Genomic DNA, 17868 nt, shown 5'->3' on the forward strand with positions numbered 1-17868 from the left:
TCAGAAACATACACACACACAAAAAAAAAAAAAAAAAAAAGAAAAAAAATAAAGAAACCCTGAAAAATGCTGAAGGAAAAATAAGAATTTCAAATGAAGACAGATACATGCACAACATTAAGAAAAATTAAGACATTGTTATTTCTTTGCTACCTCACCAACCAGAAGTGTAGAAATCTGGAGGAGAGGCAATGGTATCTATTTTCTGCCTATACTTGGGGGACACCAGAATAATGGTGCTCTTATTATCAGTCACCAGGTCTGTTCTGGGTATTATTTCTGTTCCCCTTGCCCAGTTTCTTTGGGAGTAGACAGCTGCCAACAAATTACCCATCAAAACAAAGGGCTTCCTTGACCATCTCAAGAAATGGATGAAGCATTAAATGCAGACAGCCACAGTCACACTCCTAGAATTGGTATTTCTGGTCAAGTCTCATCTAAAGACTTCCAAAGCTGCTACAGAAAGCAAGTGAATTCAGGTCTCATTCCAAGTCGGCTAGGGACAGTCCAACATATCTTCCACAGTCATGTGTGGAAACCTACAGCAGAGACAGCTGCTCACTTAAGGAGCAGACCTGAGGTCAGTGAAGCAGTTTGCACTGCAGATACTCCTGATTAACTAACTGCTGTCAATCTGCTCTCTGTCAGCTGCCTTAAAATACACATTTTTCACATCAGCTTCTTATTTTAAGTTGTGGTTTTCAGAGTCATTTTCAAGGAGTTTTCTTTCTGCTCTTTTGTTTAAAAGTGGTTCAGATGCACTTATAATTGCATTTAGAATGTTTGCTTGGTATTTCCAAAACCTGCACATCTACTAGTTTCTACTGATGCAGGTGTTGGCCCTCACGGAATCTGACAACAGCTCAAATCCAGCAAGCTGACCTCAAAACCAAAATCTCACAGGCAAAGCCATATACAAATGCTGATCCAACTGTTCAAAGTGATTTTGTGTCTGGCCCAGCTCCCTAAAGGTGGCATGAATTTTGGCTAATAGTGTGTGCCAGGAGCACAGGGCCATTCAGAGAACTTTAATGATGATGGTTTTTTGTTTTCAGTACAAATGCATAAGCATGACTGCAACATTCTAAAAGGCAATCTAAAGGATTAGGGAATACAGAACTTAGTTCCAACAGCAATGAAAAGCAATTACAATATAGCAGCATCTATACTTTTAAACCTCAACTTTCTAAAATCTAACATATTCACATTGCCCCATGCACCTCCACCTAATCTGTTCTCAATATCCCATTTTGCATTTCTTTACCTGTTAGATTCAATTGCTCAACCTGAGTTCTTCCCAAAACCAAAGGATTTCTGCTGAATTTAATTTTGCATTCAGCAGAATGCTCCTGGCCAGAAACATCTCTGCAACACGGTGTCAGAGTTGCTAACACCAAATGACATTAAACAAAGGGCAGCCCTCCACTGCCCAGCAATTAAAATTGATAAGAAGCCTGTGTTCTTCAGGACTCCTTTTCAAGTCTAACAGAAAGCTCTGGAATTGCCAGCCACTGGAGGGTTTGATGGCTTTGCTTTTTATGAATGCACAGCCGAGCAGGCGATAAGCGCTTTTGTGCACTTGGCTGGTGTTTGCCCAGGATCACGACTGCTGATGGGGTTTTACTGGTGTGAGAGATGCCAACAACACCCCAAGGACAGACTGGGACATTCCAGCACTTGTCAGAGAGGTGCCAATTTGCCCCTAAATCAAACATGCCACAGCAATGCTGATAACAGCTTTAGAGGTGGGTGCCAGAGGAGAGAGCAGTCAGATTGTGTTATTTACCACATCTAGAACAAACAGCCTCCAACTTCCACTGAACCTGTGACTCAGGGGGGAAGAAGGCTAAAAACCTTCTTTATGCTAGAGCTGTCAGCCAGCCCCTGATGCCACTGCACTCACACACATCCAAAGGTGCTGAAAGCAAAGCACCCTGAGGCACCACAGCAGTGCCAGGGGTAATCTCAGGAGCACAGACTGGCTACCTACTTCATCCTAGAAGCCAGAAACATTCCCAGATGATGTAAGGATGCACAAGGCACGAGGATCCCTGCCCCAGAAGGTCGTGTTATATCACATGGCAGTGTCTCTACCCAGTTAGGTGGAGTCACAGCCTGTGCCAGGCTTTGGTCCCAGTGCCAGCCAGGACTGTTGGTGCCCAGTTGTGCCAAGGAGCCAGCACTGGCACAACCCTGCGCTGCTGCAGCTGCTGAGCTGGGCCAGAACCAGCTCACACCCATCAGCTGGTGCAAAAGCAGGGTTTGCACATGCTTTCCCTCTACCTCCATGCTTAGCACAGCTTTATCCAGGCTGGTCTAGCAGGCACAGCTCAGCTGTAATCCACATCTGGCAGCAGAAATGCATCCTTAAAAACCATCTGGATTAGTATCAAATTTGGTAGAGATATGAAGTGCAGAGAAGGTTACAGACAGTAAAACTCATGGTTTCATTCAGGTCCCTGGAATGTTGATGGAGCTCATCTGGTCCACTTCTCTCTATAAAATGATACAAGGCAGCCAGGAACACTGATCTGGAGGAGTTGTGAGGAAGAATAAATTTACAGGTGGTCCTTCTTCCTTACTGTCTAGGCTACTTTCCTCCATTTCATTCCATGAATTCAAACTTATTTCAGCTCATTACTACAAAGCAGTCACTTTACACTTGGGGGAAAAAAAGCACACATTGCCTGGCTTTGCCATGACTATTTATCTTCCTTGTATTGTGATAGCAGTGCTGTTCCTACAAAATATCCTGTAAAAAAAAAACATTTCAGTCTTCCTTACATTTATCACAAGATATGGGAAAGTGAACAAACTACTTTCATTACCACACCATATCCTAACTACAAAGGAAAACCACTTATTCAAAGCAGAGCTCAATTTCTCAATACCTTTTAGAAGACATGCTCTAGAATACCAGTTTTATTTTACCAAGGTAGGTGCTAATCTCAGCCAAATTTTATTCTGGTTAATCAGTAGCTGCCTACGGGATGCTTTGCTCCAACTGAGTTAATTTCTGCCCTCAGTTCCTGTCCAAAACTTGCACAAGTTTCCCATGGTATTTCACAGCCACCAACAGAACACAAAGTCTCTTCTACAGACCAAAATACCTGAGACACAGGGAGGGTGCGGAGCAGGCAAAAAGAGGCACAATATGAAAAAAAACAGTGACAACAAAGTCTGCTACAAACTGACAGATGTGGCGTTTGAGGGGGATGGAGAGAGACTGCAACTCCAAAGAAAACACAGCACTCCACTTGAGCCATCAGACAGAAGCATCATCAGATTGCATTTGTTACAGGGAGGAGGAGGAAACTGAAGATACACATGGCTGTGGGTTTTGACCACAGCTCACAGTGACTGCTGGCACACACTGTATAAACAAACAGACTGATTTCCTCAAAGTACTTTGAAACAGTTTGATTACTTACCAAGTCACTTCCAGCGGAATTCTGCAAGAAAAGAATCCCATGGCATTTTGCATATAATATTTCAATAACACAATAATTATATAATAAATAGTATATATTTAATTGTTACTATAATATTAATAAATAATAATATTAATAGTCAATAATATAATAATAAACACAGACCATGTACAGGTTTCCTGAAACAAGCGCTGTTTCTTTCAAGAGAAAGACATCTGACAGAAAACTTGCCTTGGAAAAAGCAGACAGTCTCAGCAGGGGTTAACAGCTAGTATCAAAACCTGCTCGAATGTTATGTCCACTCTTTTATGTAAGAGGCACAAGCAGGTGGCCCTTGACTCCTACAGATACAATCCACTGAAAATTTCTTCTCATAGTACATCACATTTTAAGTCAGTTCAATTTCTCTGTTTCACTTGACAGAGAGACTTGATGGATGTGCAATGCCTCCTATTAAAGCCATACAACAAAAGAATGAGGAGATAACCTCAGTGCTTGAAAACCAGAGTGCAATAAGCAATTCAGACACCCAAGAAGGCTCAGCATTAACAAAATACACCTACAGCCTTCCACGTACTGCAAAACCTGCAGGATTCCAAAGGTCTGTTTTCTCCCTCACTCTTGGAGCTTTTTTTCTCATTTCTGTAGTTCACATACATAGTTGCCCAAATAAGACCATGTCACAAAATTAAATAAAATCTACAGAGGGCTGTCTTGAATGACCAGAACTTTGAAGGCATACAATTGACATGACTGGCTGACACTCAGATTCCAGTGCCTGGCATACTTCACATGCTGTTGAAACAGGATGCTCAGACAGCTTAGTGCCAGGGTGCTGGATGACCTGTTGACACAGAAAACATCAAGGGAGCAGGTTTATTTTGTGTGAAGTGCTGAGATAACCAATTATCAATACTTTCTGGGTCACAGCTCAGATAACAGCATACAATCACATGAAGTTTACTCACACTACAATAAAGCAATACACGCTCAAGTTATTTACTCATTGTCAGGTCTGACCACATTTTAATGTCTTCTAAGACAGGGCTGAAAAGCAAATAGCCTCTACTAGATCTATTTAGGATGAATATTAGGGGAAAAAAATAGGGCCTTATTTGTTGAAGATCAGATAAAGCCATTGCACAGAACACAATCACCACTGATTGTTAACAGGGTCAGCACAGGACATTCTCTACTTACTGCAGCCACAGGATGGAAGATCTTTGCTCTTGTCTCTTCCCCTGTCTCCATTACCCTGCACAAATAATTGGGCACAGGCATTTGAAGAGTGTAAGGATGAGATTAGCAGCAGAAACCATTTCCTGCATTCATTCTCCTTTGCTCTACTTGCCAACATCCGTACAAGAGATGAGGCACCTTCCACTGCAGCGCCCTGCAGCTCACTGTGAAAGACAAGACTCTAGCCAATCCCAGCTCATTTTCAGATGCCATGGGGAAGGGGATAGCTGCTGCAGGAACAAAAACACTCTTTGAAGGCAATTCCTTACTCTGCAGAAAGAAAATGCATTCAGTCCAAGGACCTCAGCCTCTGTGGTACAAGGGATGAGCAAGAGCTCTGTAATCCTTGCCTCTGCTATTATACCCGGTATCTTTGGAGACAATCCAAGGAAATTACCTGGTGGGTGATTTACATTCTGTGCTCAAACCATGACCCAATTCTCTGTACTATCCCACTGATATAAAAGTGTGCAATATTAGCTCTGCAATGAGAAAATATTGTAAAAAATTTAAACAATTTAAAAGCATCCCTGAGGTTTCAGGAATTCAGTGCAGGTTTGCAGAGGAAACCAACAACTTCTGAGCACTGAATTTCTACACATCCAAGCCTGCCCAGTCTCCTTGTGTCAGTTCCAGCTGTCTGACAGTGAGCAGCTTATTGCAAGGGTGACCACACTGTCTAAACAGAAGGGACAAGCCTGTGTTCTTGCCCAGTCTAAAACACATAAGGAGGGACAGAGGAAAGACCACTAACTGTTAGAAATCTACATTAAAACTACTGGTGAGATGGTAAAACCTGCATACAAATGGTATGTGGTTTAACATATTTACTACAGACAAGAGACAGCAGTCACCGGGACAAAGTGCATACAGAATTAGCACCATAAGATGCTTAAAGAAAAACCAGCCTTACTATAAATAAAGTAATATTAAAATATTTCTACACATCTGGTGCGCAATGCCTTGCAAGTAGTTTTAACTGTCCTAACTTTGGAGGTGAGTATAGTTTTCTTCTTTACTAGTTGGTCCTTTTACCTTTAGAAATTGCTCCCACTAGGAAGCAAATAGCTGTCCACATAGTAAAGTTAAACACATGATGATAACTTCTTAAGAACCAAATATTACTCCAACAAATGTATTGTATTTCCTATTATTGTAAAAGAATATGTATGCTCTATTTCTAGGGTAAGATTAAAATTAATAGATTATTATCAAGAGCACAATTCATTAGGGTAAACAAAGATTTTTCTGCTATTCTATGATCTTAGTTCACTAAAATCAGTATATTTCTCATTTGAAGTAAATACTAGTGTAGTTATTTACAAAGCATTTACTTTTTAGAAAACCTCAGCAGACTGCAGAGGGACTTTACAGTCAAGAGAAAAAATTCAGTTCTCTGTGGTATCCACATGCCCTCTGAACAGAGAGAAACTGTGAGACAAGCAGAAAAGAAGGAAAACACAATTCTTGTCTCGCTTGCTGTGCCTGTGTTGTGCTGAAGTGGAGTGCAATGAGGAGATGTTTTGTTCCCTTGGCCTGTCAGGGCCAACAAGTGTGTGTGTGTGTGGGACTGTCACTGGACAGTCAGGGGAGAAGGAGAGATGAGTGCTGCTCTGTGCAGTTGTGAGCAGAGTGAGTGCCTGGCAGATTCAGTTTAGATAAAATGTACATAGTATAATAAAGTAATTCATTAACCATTCTTATGATGGAGTCAGATGCATCATTCTCTCTCCCCTCACCAACATCAGGGTCACTGCTGATTTACAATAGTTCTGTATTACAAATGGGACAAAACTGTGCTGTCAAATGAGGTCCCATAAGTCCACTGGCATTAGCAAAACATACCTGAGATGTATGTTCCTAGTGAGAGCTTTAACATGAAATTCAAAGATCCACCTCAATATTAACAGAAGAAACTTAAAAGGATCCAGAAGTCCTGTCCCAGGTTTATTTTTGGTTAACATTTTTCATAAAATATTAAATCATCACAGTGACTGTGAAGAACAAGAGATAAAATAAGAATATTTACATGAGGCACTTTTGCTAGGAATATCTAAAGACCACTGAACAACCTGCAGTATCATTTCCTACTTTTGGGATTTATTTCTTTTAAAATGATAAAATCCCAAGGCTGCAGACTTGGTGCTTGATGTATCCCTTGCAAAAGTAACACAGACTTTTTTTTTCTAAAACTCAAGGAGGATTCAGTCAGTTTTGAGCAAATGTGTGCTCATTATCTCACACAAGTGGAAGTTCTGACAGTAAAGCAGTTCAGAGAAAAAAAAACTTGGCTTTTGTCATGGTGGTTGTACTAAGCTTTAATAAAACACTAGCTTCCCCTGTGCCTATGTTTCACTGTATGTTTCCAGGGGTCACTTTTTCTGTTATCAAATGTGTTGTTAAGGAAGGAAGTACCATTGAGAAATGTGGGACAGTATTTTTGGGTTTTGTGGAGTTTTGTTGTTGTTTTGGAGGTTTTGATTGGGTTTCAGTGCTGTTTTTTAATATTTTAAACTACTTACACTACACTTACACACTTACTCAGGCCCTGCTTTGCATCATGGGCAACTTCTTACAGCTCCTTGAACACAGAAAATGGCTGTTATTTTAGCATTCTGTACCACAGAGTAGGAAAACAAAGAAGAAGAAAGTCTGTATATCCTCAAAAATGAGTCACATCAGACAAGGGAAAAGCTCACACCAAGCACCTCTCAAGTTTTCCAGGTATGCACAGCCTGTAAGCCAGAGAAAACTCTTCACTGAGAGCAGTTTTAGAATTTCCTATTTTAAAAAAATACCTAAAAACATATAGTAAAATTAACATTAAATTTGATTACTACAGCATTGAATACTCCTATTTATTATATGCAGAGCTAAAAATTCACTCTCACATGCATATCTTCCTGGTAGGAGGTAAGAACTCCATACATCAACTACTCTTGTAGCAGAGCCTTGCAAATGCCTGGCATTATAATGGTTCTCACAGGCCATTGTGCCAGATGAAGCATGACTGCAGGAGGAGGCCGAGTACCCCACCTAAAAACTCACCAGTGCAGGCATCCTGCTGTAACTCAGCCTCCCCACCAGGTTTATTTGCATCTGGCAGCTCTCCAAGACATCTGAAGCTTGTTGGACCTCTCGTTGGCAGGCAGAAAACACCTTGCCCCCAACAAGACACTATTTTCCATCTGGAACTGAATGAGCAAGCGTTCACAGCTTTTGTGCTCAGCCACTAGTGCACATTAAACAATCTATTAACACACCAAATAATTGAGGCAGTGCCAAGTTTGCAGCCAGCTAAGCCCTGTGCATAGCTCTCTGCAGCATATGTTGGCACCGCTGTTTGTAACACATCCAGCACTCTGGCATTTGGAGCTCAGCCTAATTAGTTCACTGCAATTGAATCTCAACTCTAGCCTTGATTCAGCTGCAATGGAAGTTTTGAAAGAGGCCAATCTACGCAGCCTTGCATGTTTTCTCCCTGGCACTTGAGGAGCCAGGGTGAGGAAGTGTGCCAGAATTGCCCAACCAACCATTTGACAGAGACACAGAAATGTGAACGCTGCACTTGCTGGTTTTGTTAAGATCGTTCACGTGCAACTTTTAAAGTCAGGATAGTTCTTCTCCTGGAGGAAAGCAAACATGAGAGAATGACTTGAAATGTCATACTGGAAGGATGATGGGAAAAGAGAGAAGGCATATCCCTGGAAAGCCTGCCCCAATTGAAAAAATGCATAAATTCCATGTGTCACAGTTCTTTATTTCTCCACTGCACACAACCTGTCTTCACTGAGCACTGGTTTGGAAAGCACTGAGTTTACAGTCTTCTGCTCCCACTTGTTTTTAGAAAACCTAAACATCAGTACAATTACAAAGTCTTTTTTCTCCCCACAAAATTTCCTTGACCCAATGAATTTTTTCCAAGTATCCACCCTTATCCCACTATGCATTTCAGAACAGAATTTGGACTTTCCCAATTATTACAAGAGGTATCTCCAAAAGGCATTTTACCTAGAAGATACCTAGATTTTCACCTTCCTTCCCCTTCAATATTCAAAATACATTTCCACAATAAATGCAAAGACAGTGATTTCATCAAAGTGGCTTCCAGGCATTACCTGCTATGGTGGTATTGAGAGGAATTGGTTTCTCATACTGCTTTTCTTTCTGATGACAGTCAATTACTGAGTGAACATGTTTGGTTTTGGGTTTTTTTAGTCAATTACAGTTATTTGTACCTACATTTCTTAACCTAGTAACTTCTACTGTCCCACTGGGAGAGAGAAATGGGGACCCCTTCTGATCTGTAACTAGACTGACACTTGAGCTCTTCATGGCACAAACTTGGATTGGTCTCAACCACAAGACAGCCTGGAGCAAAAATGAAATTTCTGACAGGTTACAGATTGGGAAACAGGGCAAGAGGGAGAGGCTCTGTACTGGCCAACCCAAAAAATACTACATCAATTACATGGTCCTAAAGCAGCACTACTGTAGTGCAATACTGCTGATTGTTGGCATCTTATTGCAAAAGTTCCCATACCTTCTTGGTGATTTCTCATGGGCAGCTCCTTGCAGAACTCACTACTTCTTCTCACAGCACAACCAACAAACTCCAGCTCTCTCCCCAACCAGCTAATTCACTCTTTTGTAGCACTCTTCTTGTTGGACACAGCTGTGGCCTGTTAAGGGCAGGCCTGTTCCTAATTTTTGGGGATTAGTACAGCTGCAGCTCCTCAGGTGTGAGACTACCTTCTGCACTATCTTTGTTTTCTTACATTCTATCCCCCCAAACAACACTGTAGCTAAGGGGCAGCACTGCAGCATGCAGAGAGTAAGAAGGGAAGAACAAAACCCTTAAGCCACTTCTCAGTCTCACCTGCCTCCAAAAGTCTGCCAAGAGCCCAAGCTTCAACATCTGGCTGCTCAGCAAGCAGGGGTGCCTCTGCAGCAGCAACTCCTGAACATGAGCACACCTTCTCACACCAGGAAGGCAAATGGTCTTCCCTCCTCTCTGGGAATACCTAAAGTCAGCTTTCCAGTGCCTTTTCCTCTCAGATAAAACTGTACCAAGCACATTGATAGACATATAGTGTTAGGTTGCAAAGGTGTCTGCTCTGCTGCAAATTGGCCTCAGCTAAACTACCTCTATCACAATAAGAAAAAAAAGTTAAATCTGGGTCTTCCTGCTATTGACAGCAGGGAATGTGACCCTGATCAAATCATATTTCTTTCTTTCTACTTGGAAAAGCTGTGCTTACCTTGGAGAATTTATGTCTCCTTTTTTTTGTTTTAAACAGAAGTAATAATCTGGAAGTCTGATTTCAAGCCACAAAAAATCTCTAAACTTACAAAAGTTCACATCAAAACCACAGCATTTCAGTTTGCAAAACATTCTTCAGTCTGAAGGAAAAGTCACGCATGAGCACATGCACACACTAATTATTTTATGGATCCTTTTTCCTCCTCAACATTTTACACAAGTATGAACCAGATGGTTTAGAAGTATGTTTGCAGTAAGTCTGGAAACATGGCAAAAATGGGATTTTAAGTTGGAGTTAGGCTTTTTCTTCACAATGTAATGTATGTAAAGAGCATGGTATAATCACTGCATTGCCTTTAACCACTGATTACTGTGAGTCCTGGTTCAGGCGACTGGAATATTCTATCTGCCCTCACTTCCTATCTCTGTGTGCACACACATGCAGCCCTGCTGCTAAGTCTGCCTCTTTCCACAGACCAGTTTTCCAAACCCCAGCCACTGGCCTGTCCAAGCTTATGTAAACAACTCGGGATTCAAACAAACTCAATGACAATCCTTGCTGATTAAACCGAACTTATACAAAGGCAAAGTAAATTGAACCAGGTACAGGCACGCAAAGATAAGATAGAAGCTGATTATCTTGCATGGCAACAAAGGAAAGCTGCCACAATAGAACAAACCAAAGGTCCATCAGTTTCCAAATTGTTCCTTCTGGTTACAGCCAACACTTCAAAGAACACGGGGAGTCAGCACTGCCAGAAGTCATTATTTGCCACACCAAGAACAAGAGAAATCAGTTCAAAACTTCAGTTTCTTCAGGCATATTTTAAGACGTTTATTTTAAAGTTAAGATGGTGAGAAGAAACCCTTGAGCAGCTAAATCTAAAACAATTCTTTTTAACATCTGACAACTTCACTTACTCTGCACAGTCATTTTCAACGGTGGGACAGTACCCAGGAGTTTCAGCAGGGCACTCTGAGAGCAGACTTTCTTTTTCCACCTCTCCTCATAGAGGCTGAAAACTTGGTTTGTCCAGGCTGCAGAACATTTCACCTCTCAAAGCTGCCCTCTCAAGGTGCACTGCTATGATAAGTGTGATAAGATGCCCTAGCCTGGAAGGTCACTGAGAACAGGGGCACTCAGTCATTCCCTTGCTCTGACAGCCAGGGCAGATTTGGTGGCCCTGGCAGGACATTGCCATCCATATAGCCAAGCTCTTGCTTGCAAAGCCCGAGTCTCCAAGCAGCCACCAACTGTGTTTGCAGAAGCCATGCACGTAGATCCTCAGCCACCAAGCACAGTTTACTTGCCCTGGTAAAATGAGGTGTGCTTCATCTAGTTACATGACATTACAAAAACAAACCAAGCCAAGTAGCTGAACTAAGAGGTTCTGTCATCTCTACTAGTACTTTTAGGCAGGTTTTTTGAGTGGCAAATTAATGGCTGATTAGCAATTCCTTCTCCCAGAGAAACTATTTCCACAGCCTTCAAAAATCAAGTATAAAAGTGGCACAATAATTCATTCCCTATTCTGCTCACTTGAGATGTTTCTCCTCTTTGGTCTAAGCAAATAAGAAAAATATTAGAAAAGACTCGTCTAGAATTAAATCAATTTAATCAGAGACTGGAGTGTCAAAATACCCTGGGGATTGAAAATATCAAGAGAGAATATACATTTTGCATAGTGAAAAACAGGTATTTCTGACACCTTATGAAAGAAATAAATCAGAAGAAAATAGGTCATGGCCTGACCTGTGCAAGACAGCCAGATTCCATTCTTTAATTCAAGGATACACAAGGGCCTTTGCTGCTCACCAGAACAAGCAGCAATCAAAATAATATGAAACAAACAAAACAACCTACAATCTGTGGATTAAAGCTTGGTGTCCAGCTTCCCTTTTCTAAACAATATAGTACAAAACCGAGGAAAATCAATCCTGAGTATCAGTTCTTAGCTATTAGTATTCTACATGCCACTGACTAAGATTCCTGAGCAGGAAAAGGGTGTGACAGGCAATCAGTAGATGTAGCTCTTATCGCTTGATAAACAGTGTTTTAACAAGCAGCCAGAGATACAGGTCCAGAGTAAGTTACATGGGCTATTCCAGGAGTTGCTTCTAACTGTAATAATTACAGCATATAATTAAGAACACAGCCACACACTCCACACCACGCAGAAAGCAGAAAATTAAGCCTCCAGTGGCTGCTCCCATCACTGGGCTAGATCTTGTAACACCACTCCCGTTTCCTCTCCTTCCCCTCTAAACATTTAGGACAGCGACCGAGCCCTCCCAGGCAGCTGAAAGCCCCCGGCATAAAGCAGCAGGCAGGCTGCGAGGGAGTCAAAAAGACAACAGGCAAAATGAGTTCAGTTCCTTAAACTCGTTCGGGCAGGAGAGACTAACACCAGGGTCCTTGCACACCCCAAGGTAAAACCAGGCTTAGCATTCTATGAATGACTGTTTGCACGCTGACAATAGAACAATCAAGTACTTCCTCCAGTGGGAAAGGAGCACATGCACACCTCTGTGTGTGTCTGATGACTCCAAGTCCTTTCCAGCTCTGCACCTCATCCCTTGTATCCTGCACAAAGCAGGTCCCGTGCCTCCTCCCGAGGAGACGCTGGTACCAAGCAGCTTTTCTGAATCAGACAAATCTGCCTCATCAATTAATTTCAGCAACAATTCATCTGCCGATGCTCAGCACCTGGCTGGCAGGGATTGTACTCCAAACAGAGCATTCCTTGGCACGGCAGAAAGTTGCTTGGGGAGCTCAGAAAGAGCTGGAAAAGTATGGACCAAAGACTAGTAACTTATGCCATGATTTATTGGGCACAAAAAGCTTAGGTACTACAAAAAAAAAAAAAAAAAAAAACAAAAACCAAGTTGGGCTGAGAGCAGTAAAGCCTCAATTCCCTCTGCTGGTGGGAATCAGAGTCAGGCTGCCTAAACGGTACTTGCAGATTGCCTTGTGAGAAACATACAAGGGTGTCAGTACTCTCTTCTGTCTCTTCAGTGCCCTAAGGAACTTGAACAATTCTTGGTAAGAAGCTTAAGAATATTTACGGCCACTGTCATTCGTCCTTGCATCAGAAGAGTTCTGGAAAGAAGGGAAATGCAGGGGCTAATGCTTACACCATGGGTGTGTGTTGAAGGGGGAAACACGTAATGACTTACACATATTACAGAATCCTAATTCTTGCGCAAACAGGATTAATCTACACGGCAAATACTTACAAAAACCAAAAAAACCCAGTTAAAAGTCAGGCTAGAACCTTAAGTAGTGAAAGGACTATAGGCTTGGTTTTTGTTTTTCAGAGTTTTCTTAAATTTGCTGTTAAGATTTTGGCATTAATTAAGATATTGAAAACAGTTTGCTGCACCATCTAAACGTAATTTGAGACACCTGAAAGGTCAGAAACCATAAAAGACAGCTACCTAAAACTCCTGGTTACGGGCAGGGGAAAAAAGAAAAGGGGGGGTTATAATTCCCCAAAGTGTTTTACGTTGTTCGATGACCACTATTAGGCACTTTATAATTACAGTCATTACTCATTTTCTAATCTCATGGCATTATCATAAGGCTAAAGAGAATGGAGCCCACAATTATCTCAGCAGTTGTACCCAGTCATCTCCCAATTACATACACTCAGATGACAGCTGTTTCCCCTCCACTAAAATAAAGTTGGTACCACTTAACCTGTTGACCTAAACACTCCAGAATCCTCAAGTGTGGAACAGAAGCACAATTGACTTTAGATAACAATTACTTAGAAATATAACTTAAAATCAAAATACAGTAACAAAGTCATAAAATAGATAACAATTACTTAGAAATATAACTTAAAATCAAAATACAGTAACAAAGTCATAAAAACTGACTTTGGTGTGATTTGTCTTAGGATTTTGACCACAAAATATCTTTCACTCCAGCTACTGGAATAAGCACATATACATGTAATGGATATACACACATACATATATGATTGGGCATGAATACAATAAACGCACACCACATTCCGACCTGACCTTCTCACCTACATTTAACACACGCCAATTGCCCAAGGGCCACACAAGCCTTCAGCAACACCTCGATGAAAAAGCTGATACCTCACAGCTGTTGGGATGCTCATGCACTACAGACCTGCTGGCTGGGGTTGGACACTGCACTCTACAGACAAAGCAACTTTCAACCTACCTGCGGTTCGACAGCACCCTCCAACCACCACCTCCCTCCTGTAGTAATGGATAACACAAAGAGGTAGAGCCGGGGCAATAAAAGAGGCAAGGAAAACGAGCATCACCTGTTTCTCATCCTCCTCTGACAAGACTGCAGTACTGGTAATTGATAGCACCTGTTAGAATTAGAAACTGCTGCTATGGAGTGAGCCTCGGCATCACACAGGTGTTACTGGTTGAAATCAGGAGCCATGCACCAAAAAGTAACAAAGAATGGGTGACACTGCTACCAACTTCATTTCTACGATCAGTTTGAACAAGGCTCCCTGGGCAGTCTTCTGAAGAAAATTGCCTGAAACCAGCTCTTGCACTATCTGATAAATACCTAAGGGCTCCTGAACTTGAGATACAGTTTTTCTCTTAACTAAAGAGGCAAACTTTCCCCCGGAGGATGACTTTTGTTTTGCTTCACACCTGCGGGAGAAAAAAATAAAAACCAAAGAAACCAAACCACCCACGGCCCTAAGGACCGTATCCGCACGATGTTCAAGCCCGGAGCCGGGCAGGTCTGGAAGGCTCGGTAGCCGAGGAGCCTCCGGGGAGGGGACGAGCACCGTGCGGGGGCACGGGGAGGGGGCTCGGCAGCAGCAGCCCCTCAGGGTACGGCCGAGGGCGGCGGCGGAGCCCCCGGCACGGCCGGGGCAGCGCTCCAGCGACGGTAACGGGAGCGCGGAGCAGGTGCCCGGCGGCAGCGGGGCGCTACTCACACGGTGAAGTGGTACACGAAGCACTTCCATCCCGTGGGCCGCTCTAAGAAGTTGTAGACCCTGCCCTGGACGCTGCTGCGGCTCAGCAGGGGCTTGCGGAGGCTGTAGATGGAGACGCGGGGGTCCAGGCTGACGGGGGGCCGCGGGCAGTCGGCGCTCACCACCACCACCTCGCTCCGCAGGCGCGGCGCCCGCTCCCGCTCCCGCTGGGGCGCGGGGCCGCATCCCGCGGGCGCCTGCCCGCCCTGCGCGGCCGCCAGCGGGGCGTAGTGGGCGTTCGGGGCGCTTTCGGCCAGCTCCAGCGCCGCCGCCTTCTTGGCGGGCGTCATGCTGCCTCTCCTGGGCAGCGACAGCCGGCCCAGGCTGCGGCTCTTGGGCTCGCCCGGCGGGGAGCTGGAGGACATGGCTGGGGCGGCGCGGCGGTGCCCCGGGAGCTGCGGGCAGCGCCGGGCGCCCCGTCCCGCCGCCGACACCGCTGGCCCGGCCCCCGCGGGGCGGCTCCGGCCGGGAAAGGTGCGGGGAAGCGGGGGCGGGCCCGGGCGCAGTCCCGGTGCGGCCCGGCGGGAGGCGCTGCCCGCGGCAGCCGCACCGGCCGGAGCCCCGGGCGGCGCCTGGAGCATCTCTGCGTTGCGCTCCTAAGTGTCGCTGTCCTCATTGCTGACCTTCGCCTGTAGCACCTGTGCCTTGGCACCGCTGTGGCTGCGTGTAGGTGGCCTCTCACCTGTGTGAGGAGCTGCCAGGGCAGGGAGCAGCCTTCCAGCAACCCAGAAACCCAGCAGATTTTCCTGCCTTCTCAGCCGCTCCGGTCTTTCTCAGAACTGTGGCATTGTGTGGCTTGGGATGCTGGGCTACAACCCCTTGCTTCAGATTTAGGACCTCCAAAGCCTTCTAGACCTGCTGCTCCACTCCTTTTTGCAGAATTTCAGCACCTGGGAGCAGCAGAGCTCTGCCAGAGTTTGAATCTTCGAGTAAGCTCTTTTTAATATGAGTAGCAAGAACTATGAGCCCAAACAAGAGGTCTTGCAGCCCTTTGTGTTATCGTACCCAAAAGGAGTGAATAGCTGAAGAACTGGGAAAACAGCAGAACTCGGCAAACACAGTCCTGCAGAACTGCATTCTCTACAAGTTGGGTCCCTCACCAGCAGCATTTTGGCTTTTGTGGAAAGTTGCATCTGTTTGGCCACTAAGAACAGGTCATTTTGAGGGCCTGGATAACTTTCCTGTGTGGTGGAGTTAGTTACGACTTCCATTACTGTGGTGTGAACCGATTTGTCATGACTTTGGTGCACCAATTAGTTAACAATTTCTATTCCCAGAGTGAAGGGAAAGGTGCTCTTTGATCTGGACTGGTGGGTTTTTTCTTCCAGCTCAAAATAGAACAGCACTAGTAAGAGCTATGTTGAGTTCATGGTTGATACTGGTACCCGGACAAGAATGTTACAGGGAGATAAGGTGCTAAATAAAGTTGAACGAAAACAACTCTGCTAATTGCAGTTCCATTCAAATGTCAGGCTGCACAAATTGTAGGGGAGAATTGTAGGGGAACTGGGCAAGATCCTCCACCAGTGTAAACAAGAAAAACCGGTGGGCTCTTGTACTTATTTACACCCTTGAGGGATCTGGCTCCATCTTAGGAATACAAAACCAAAAGTGTTAAAATGAGACTTTGAAAAACTTGTTTCTAAACCAACAACATCCTAACCAGGCTTCCCCCCCCTACACCAGAGCATGAAGAACAAACCAGCTTAATAAAAACAGCATTTCAAAGGAAAAATTTCCTGCATCAGGTCAAAATAGAGCCTGATTTTTCTATTTTTAGGAACTGTTCTTTCTTGAAACAAGCCTGTAAGAAAAAGGGCTAATGGAAGAAAGAATGTCATCACTACCCTTGAAGGCTCACTGTTTGAGGGCCAGCCTGATAAAGTCTTGATATTAAAGCTAACAAAAAGTGTTTCTTTATATAAGTGTTCCACTTTGTTTTATAGACCAACATAACATTGTCTGGGTTATACAGAGCCTTATCCTGGAGCCAGCTGCAAAATATAACACACAGAGTTCAGCCAAACAAGAGGCTGTATGTTCATACAAAAATGATGTTGTTCTTTGTAAAACTTCTCAAAATCTTTGAAAAATATTGTGGCATAATTTATCCACTGATTAACAAAACAGAGAATAGAATCTTCACTCTATTTGAACCTAGGAAAATGGAATTTCTGTATTACTAATGCAGTTTCCTTGCAAAAGAAGAGTTAGGGGGTATTATATGGCTAAATGGGGAGCAAAAAATTGGGAAGATCTAAATTTGATCTTCAGTGGTCAGTGAGAAACTGTTCCAAAGAAACAAAGTTTGTGTCAATAAATTTTTAACTGCAAAACAAAAGAAGTCTCAAATATATTCCACAGCCTACCAATTGAGTTGTTTATCAGGACAGAAATATTGTCATAAGGTTTTAGGTTGGAATTCCAATGCTGGCTAAATCTTTCAAAGAATCATCACAAATAAAGGAATTTTAAAGTATTCAAAATTAGTATTTAGGTAATATCTAAAGTCCTTTTCCCAGAGTCAATGAATTAATCAGAATCTACATTTTTAGTGTGTTACTGATAAAAGATAACACATTTTTTATGTAGCAAAAATCATATTGTTAGATGATGGCCAGCTTGTTCAAGGTACTGAATGGCAAAACATGTCTGGCACAGGTGAAAGCAAGAGCATTCTTAAATTAAAGTGTCAAATAAATGACTACTTAGTGATGAGAATCCAGGGTATAATTATCTTTAATATATATTAACTTAACAAAATTGCATATTAATTTGCAACATTTTCAAGATACATATTTTTAACATAATAATGGAAATTCCCTTTTTTTCCCCCTTCTTATGTTGCCCTGTCTTGATCTTAATCATGTTTATTTTACAAAAGAAACACTTTATGTAAATGGAAGAAGAGAAAAAAGAGTGTCTGGTTTATGCATGAAATAGTTAAAAA

The 17868-nt window shown here is 43.1% G+C and overlaps 2 protein-coding genes across 4 annotated transcripts in view; both read right to left on the reverse strand.

Annotated features, from left to right (window-relative positions):
- The window catches only part of KCNQ1 (potassium voltage-gated channel subfamily Q member 1), a 333003-nt gene extending 317714 nt beyond the window's left edge, over window positions 1-15289 (reverse strand). Inside the window, exon 1 of one of the 3 annotated variants that reach the window (XM_018908036.3) lies at window positions 14880-15289. In XM_018908036.3, coding sequence (XP_018763581.2) covers window positions 14880-15283 — 404 coding nt within the window. In that variant the 5' untranslated portion in view covers window positions 15284-15289. The remainder of the gene's footprint in view (window positions 1-14879) is intronic. The other 2 variants (XM_050975670.1, XM_050975671.1) reach the window with 2 other exon arrangements.
- Window positions 1-17868, reverse strand: part of CD81 (CD81 molecule) — a 548624-nt gene that overhangs the window by 429579 nt on the left and 101177 nt on the right. The window lies entirely within an intron of this gene.

Source organism: Serinus canaria, chromosome 5, assembly GCF_022539315.1.
Source record: "Serinus canaria isolate serCan28SL12 chromosome 5, serCan2020, whole genome shotgun sequence".
In the NCBI taxonomy this organism is placed as follows: domain Eukaryota; kingdom Metazoa; phylum Chordata; class Aves; order Passeriformes; family Fringillidae; genus Serinus; species Serinus canaria.